At 43.7% G+C, this 6,771-nt stretch overlaps 1 protein-coding gene across 1 annotated transcript; it reads left to right on the top strand.

Annotated features, from left to right (window-relative positions):
- The first annotated feature begins 3,567 nt into the window (after positions 1-3,567).
- LOC106613704 (C-C motif chemokine 25) lies at positions 3,568-6,301 on the top strand. The gene is made up of 5 exons (XM_014216239.2): positions 3,568-3,771; positions 4,296-4,384; positions 5,110-5,227; positions 5,512-5,593; positions 5,688-6,301. The coding sequence occupies exons 2-5, from the start codon at positions 4,321-4,323 to the stop codon at positions 5,709-5,711; spliced, it is 288 nt and encodes a 95-aa protein (XP_014071714.1). The 5' UTR covers positions 3,568-3,771; positions 4,296-4,320; the 3' UTR covers positions 5,712-6,301.
- Positions 6,302-6,771: the final 470 nt, after the last annotated feature.

Here is a 6,771-nt window from a genome sequence, read left to right as displayed (position 1 = left end):
CTCCGGCCTTACTCCCCAACCTAACCTGTCCACCCCCGCTAAATACTCATTAAACTTTACCCCTCCCGAAGTCTCTGGGCTATGGCACATCGCTGAAGACCTCGGGCTGATGCGCGTTGCTAGAGACCTCGGGCTGATGCGCGTTGCTAGAGACCTCGGGCTGTAGGGCGACTCTGGCTGCGCCGATTCCGGACTGTGGGCCGTCTCTCTCGGCTCCGGACTGTGGGCCGTCTCTCTCGGCTCCGGACTGTGGGCCGTCTCTCTCGGCTCCGGACTGTGGGCCGTCTCTCTCGGCTCCGGACTGTGGGCCGTCTCTCTCGGCTCCGGACTGTGGGCCGTCTCTCTACGGGGCACTGTCGCCGGAAGCTCTGGACGGAGACTGCGCACTAAAGACCTGATGGGTGGAGCTGGCTTAGGAAGTGCCAGACTAGGGACACGCACCACAGGGCTAGTGCGAGGAGCAGGACGAGCTGGACTGGGCTGATGCACTGGAGGCCTGGTGCGTGGGCATGGTAGTGGAGGTACCAGACTGGAGACACACACCCCAAGACTAGTGCGAGAAGCGGGAACAGGACATCCTGGACTGGGCTGACGCATTGAAGGCCTGGTGCTGGCTTTGGAGACACGCACCTCAGGGCTAGTGCGGGGAGCGGGAACAGGATACACTGGACCGTGAAGGCGCACTGGCGGTCTTACTGGCTGGGTGCCCGCTTCCCCCCGGCAAATGCAGGACGCTGGCACCGAGCATACCGGCCTGTGGATGCTTGGCCTCGACGCCATGCGCATCACCCCATAGCACGGGGCCTGACCAGTACCACGCTGCCTCTGGTAAGCACGGCAGTTGGCTTAGGGCTCAACCCTGGCCCAGCCAAACTACTCGGGTGCCCCCCCCCAAAAAAATTGGGGGGCTGCCTCTCAGGCTTCCATGCCAACCGTGTTCCAGCAAAACACTCCCGGTCCTCTCCAGCCTTCCTCCATGGTCCCTCTCTGGCTAGGATCTCCTCCCAGGTCCACGACTCCCAATAGCTCCTCTCTAGCTCCTTACCCCGCTGCTTGGTCCGTCGGTGGTGGGTAGTTCTGTAACGGGCGTCGTAAGGATTGGACCAAGGTGCAGCGGGAACGTGTATACTCATCTTTATTAAATCAAAAGAAAGAAAAACAAACAAATCACGTATACAAAACAACGAACGACACTAAACAGTCCTGTCAGGTGCACAGACACAAAACAAGGGACAACTACCCACAAATCCCATTGCAAAAACACCCCTATACATAGGACCTTCAATCAGAGGCAACGAGGAACAGCTGCCTCCAATTGAAGGTCAATCAACAAACCCTAAACATAGAAATAGAAAGACTGAACATAGAAATACACTAACATAGAACATAGACCAAAAACCCCGGAACACTCTAAACAAACACCCCTCTTACATAAGCACATAGACCAACAAACCCCGAGACACTCTAAACAAACACCCCCTCTTACATAACAAACACCCCCTGCCACGTCCTGACCAAACTACAATAACAAATAACCCCTTATACTGGTCAGGACGTGACAGTAGGGCTATTACATTTTCTTGTCTTTTTTTCCTTCTCTCGCATTTCACATGTTTTATTTCAGATCTCTATTACTACATTTATTGTGCATTGTTCGGAAAGAGCTCGCAAGTTAAGCATTTCCCTGTACTGTTTTACGCATGTTTGTCACATTGGCATGAAGGATCGAGAGACAGGCGCAGAAATGTGTAATCGTTTTTTTATTATACCCCAAATTACGGCGTGCCATGTAAAGGCATGGGGAGGAAGACCAAATAAAACACTGAACAAAACACAAGGTTGAAACCCAAACAAAAGAGCGAGCAGTACCTCAAATAAATAACACACGTGCACGATGATTAACACACGGGACGAGACCCGTAATCATCTGCACAATCCACAAGGGCACGAAAGCCCAAAACACACAACACAGGTACTCACACTCACCAACGGACATTGTAACAATAATCGACAAGACCATAGTGAACAAAGGGCACATATATACAAATACAATCAGTGGGAATAGGTTCCAGGTGTGCGCAATGAAAGTTCGGGAGGGATCCTGTGCATTTGCCAATAAAACTTGAAACCTGAAACACCTTCACTAAAAAGTAGCCTATACAGTCTCAATTTTCCAAATATATCTCATCCTGCAATGAAAGCAGAAACAGCAGAAATCTTAGGTACGTTTTCCTTTGGGATTAACACCAAAGCATGCCTATCCTTATAATAAAGTACATCCTGAACTGCAGAGTATTCAATAAATCATGACTGTGACCCCTATACTCTTGACAAGAAGATTAATAATTTTCCTGTAACAGCTTAACAGGATCATGTTACTTTATTTTCCCAACAGTTTTGTTATAATTTCTTTGGCAGTTTCTTACGTAACATTTAGTTTCACAGTAAACAGAAACTCATACATCTGAATTTACTGCCAAATGTTAAGACACGGTAAAATAAAAAATACATGTTGCTCCATGCTAAAGGTCATTAGGGCACAATTTTTTGGGCTAAGGATACCAACAACATTATTGGATGGCAACATATTTCCTTCCCACTCTGAGTTTTAATTGGCTATTTTGTCAGTCCTTTTTCAAAATATGTAAAGTGTTGACTTTTCAATGAATGCAAATGGATCATAGATTCCCATTTTCGAAGAAAAGTATCAAAGATGAACAAGACTGGGAGAATTATAGCATATAACTGGCAGGAAGTCATATTTTCAAATTGAACAGAAGATATCTACATTTTATTGTGTCTCAATAACACTTTGCGAAAAGGAGTTACAAGTATTTTCCCAATGGCCATTTGACTGTGGGGAATCTATTAAAATGAAATATGAATAAAGTTCAGGGACATCACATTGTGGCTTGTCTTGTCAATAGTTTTTTTTACAAGTAAGATGGTCTCAAAAGGAAACAGGTGCAATGATTTAAATCCATACTGATGGGACAATTGCATTTCAGAACTTTATTCAAGTCCCTAAGCAATGTTTTATTAATGTGCATCAACACAAAGAAAAACTGCTACCCAAGACATCATAGATACAATTTTCTTGCCTCAGCCAGTATGTATTGTTATGTAATATTAGACAATATTTGATTGCAATTCAATGCTTCCTATTAGCTTGTAATGAACTTGTGATTCAATGACGTTTCAACAGCGGAAGCTACTTTTGACATAATTGCTTGGATAAAGATCAGGCATCGGATCTTACATAAACACACAGGCTGGTATTCAATCAGTTGCAGACAGTGGGTTTCCAGACAGTGCTTTCAGTGCTGTTGTACAAAATATATTTAAGGAGGAGTCTGTGTGTGGTCCGCATTTTCTTGGTTCGAAGGATGTAATTGATTTTAACAGTTGGTAAATGACTAAAACAAGTCCTGATCCTGTATACTGAGCGCTGGCCTGGCTCCCTGAACCTCAGATCATTCTCTGATAGGAAGGAGGGGCCCTATGTAAGCCCCCCTGAGAAGGGAACAGTTCCACAGTTTGTCACTCATCTTTTCACTCGACTGAGCGAAGAAAAACAGTTCAGTGGCATTCGATTGTGAATCTTGTTCAAATTGTACCTCTTCCCAGCAATTGTAAAACATACTGTGGTTGTCATGCCAGAGGAGGTGTGGCTGATTGAGGTAACAGGGTTGGTGGAGAGGTGAAGGTATCATGTAGCAGCTATAAAACAGCCAAGGGAACTCAACGAGGACATTTCTGCTGAGATACTTTGTAAGTTTTGAGGAGCTTATTTGCGGCATGTTCTGCTTTGTTGGTGTGTGTAGGCTTTTGTGTTGAGAGGTTGTCAGGACTGTTTATATGTTGACCTAGTGCGTGTTTATATCCTTGCCTAATGCTGAATTCATACTTCACTAACTTTCGGATTAATGTTGTAAACATTCTGTACTTTTGCATTTCTAACTAATAAAAGACAGAAGTTTATACAGCTGGCTCAAGAGACAGAGTTTGGCTTTATCTCATTGGTTGTTGATTTATTAGAACATGGTCAGAGTTTCAGCCAAACAAATAACAGCAGGAGAAAACAGCTGAAGACATCTGGATCTGGTTGACTGGTACCAAGAAGGAAGTGTTTGTAATCAAGGGGTCAGCGTGGGGGTCTAGTATTGGGGTCTAGAATGGGAACATACTGGTATTGTAGATAGGGTGGTCTCAATACAAACATCACGTTGATGATGTGGAGGAGGTATTAAAAAGAGAAAGCTTCACTTGCTTTGCATTCTGTCCTGTTCTTGCAGCGGACCATACAGCAGCAGTGACACCATGAGGTTCCAGGCTCTGTTCTTTCTCCTGCTCCTGGCATGCATGTACCTCACTCTGGCTCAAGGTAGGCACCATTAAACAATCTAAGGAACAGTATTCATATTCTGTAGATTCATTATTATGAAGTTTATGTTCACTGAAATTGGTGTAACAGTGTAAAGCAAGCCTTTCATGTGTTTTGGTTCATTCTCAGTACTTCTTGTAATTTACTTCTTGTTGAAAATAAATCTACTGTACATAGTAGCCTACACTCCACATTTGTACACTTAATGCATTGTTGTGCCTGGAGACCTCATTGTACCTCTGGAATGGAGAAAAGTTGTTCTATGTATTTAAAGTTTTTAATACAAGCTTCCAATGGTCCATACTTTGCCCAGAAGAGGAATATTTGGCCACTCAAAATAATGTAGATAATTATTTATGGGAGAATTTTAGACTGATGTGTTGGGATATCTGTCTCCCCCTCCTTTCAAAACATTGTCTCAAATCGCCTGGCACCAGATTTCGCAACACTTTGACTTTGACGGTAGTTTACATAGCTCATATGCAACTTCAAGCAGCTTAAATATGAAGTCCCTTTGATGTCTCTCTTGCATACATCTGCAATACCTTAACTCATCATTTTTTTTCAAATTACAGAAACTAATCATTACACTATTTTGCTATTACAATTGCACAATTTAAACCATTTGCTACTGAAATATCCCTACATGACAGTATGTCATGGGTCAGCACAATAAGAGTATAGAGAAGACTGTAACCATTTAACTTCCTCATGCTTGTTGTTAGGGTCCTATGAGAACTGCTGTCTGAGGCATGTTGCTGGCCTGAAGAAGAGTACCAAGAGGAATGTTGTACGCTACAGGATACAGGAAACAGATGGAGGCTGCAACATCAAGGCCATTGTGTGAGTGTGTTGCAACATATCCTCACCTTCTGTCAGCCTGCCCTTTAACACAATTAAGTGTCCAAATAAAAAGAAAGCCACGCATAACAGTCAATCATTGTGACACTGGTAGGAAAATGTCCTCAAGTTACATGTCAAGAGGACTTGTTGAAAGAGAAATATGAAATCGTTTGTTTTCCTTTTTTTCTCCTCATAGAATATGAATCTAAAAAACAATACGGGCATTGAGAGTCTAATGAAAAAATAAATATATATATCTCCCACCATGTGTCTAATATCCATAGGTTCATACTGAAGAAAGGGAAGACTGTTTGTGCCAATCCCAGCCACAAATGGGTACAGCATCTGAGGACTGTTGTCGATAAGGTACTACTCTCCCTCTTATAACTACATTACTTTGTAAATTCATGTATGTTTGACCATTTTCCAGTATCTAATTATGGCCTTTTTTCATCCATAGATTCCAGGGAATGAGGGGATGTAGTTGATCAGTTGCTTCGTTGGAGGATCTTTCAACCAGTGTACCAATTTCCAAAAATAGGACAGTCATATCATCCTGTAACTAGAATGTGAACTTCATTATATTACTCATTATATTACAGTTTGGCTTAATGAGTTTATATTACATGCTTTTGGGAGGATACCTGAGATTCAGATGGCTGTTAGCATGAGGTGACTATCCGTGCCTGCTTGTAATGTGCCACGGCAGCTTAGCATTATTGTGTGAGGGGGCGGAGGGGATGGGGCGGGGGGGGGGTTATTCACTATCCTCATGGGTACCGGAAATCCCCCAAAAGTCCTCACAAGGGTAGTCAATTAGGGAACATTTTCCCTCATGGGGACATTTCCCACATCCCCACGAGGACAAATGCTATTTTAAACTTAGGGGTTAGGTTTAGGTTCAGGGTTAGGTTTAGGGTTAGGGTTCAGGTTAGGGGTTAGGGAAAATAGATTTTAAATGGAAATCAATTTTAGGTGGGGGGGTGGGGCAGAATGCATTGAAAAGCTACAATTACTATTTTGTTAAACCTTGAGACACTACATGACAAAAAGTATGTGGACACCTGCTCTAGTCGAACATCTCATTCCAAAATCATGGCATTAATATGGAGTTGGTCCCCCCCTTTGCTGCTATAACAGCCTCCACTCTCCTGGGAAGGCTTTCCACTTTATGTTGGAACCTTGCTGCAGGGACTTGCTTCCATTCAGCCACAAGAACAAATGTGAGGTCGACATTGATGATGGGCGATTAGGCCTGGCTCACAGTCGATGTTCCAATTCATCCCAAAGGTGTTCAATGGGGTTGAGGTCAGGGCTCTGTGTATGCCAGTCAAGTTCTTCCACACCGATCTCGACAAACCATTTCTGTATGGACCTCACTTTGTGCAAGGGGGCATTGGCATGCTAAAACAGGAAAGGGCCTTCCCCAAACTGTTGTCACAATGTTGGAAGCACATAATCATCTAGAATGTCATTGTTTGCTGTAGCTTCAAGATTTCCCTTCACTGGAACTAAGGGGCCTAGCCCGATCCATGAATAACAGC

Source organism: Salmo salar, chromosome ssa10 (assembly GCF_905237065.1).
Source record: "Salmo salar chromosome ssa10, Ssal_v3.1, whole genome shotgun sequence".
Taxonomy (NCBI): domain Eukaryota; kingdom Metazoa; phylum Chordata; class Actinopteri; order Salmoniformes; family Salmonidae; genus Salmo; species Salmo salar.
This window is presented reverse-complemented; position numbering and strand designations above follow the sequence as displayed.

Bases quoted from the DNA above. Each gene is read 5' to 3' on its own strand.
- LOC106613704 (XM_014216239.2), top strand. From the start codon at position 4,321: ATGAGGTTCCAGGCTCTGTTCTTTCTCCTGCTCCTGGCATGCATGTAC. The intron at 4,385-5,109 runs GTAGGCACCATT...GCTTGTTGTTAG, and splicing joins GTACCTCACTCTGGCTCAAG to GGTCCTATGAGAACTGCTGT. The intron at 5,594-5,687 runs GTACTACTCTCC...TTTCATCCATAG, and splicing joins TGAGGACTGTTGTCGATAAG to ATTCCAGGGAATGAGGGGAT.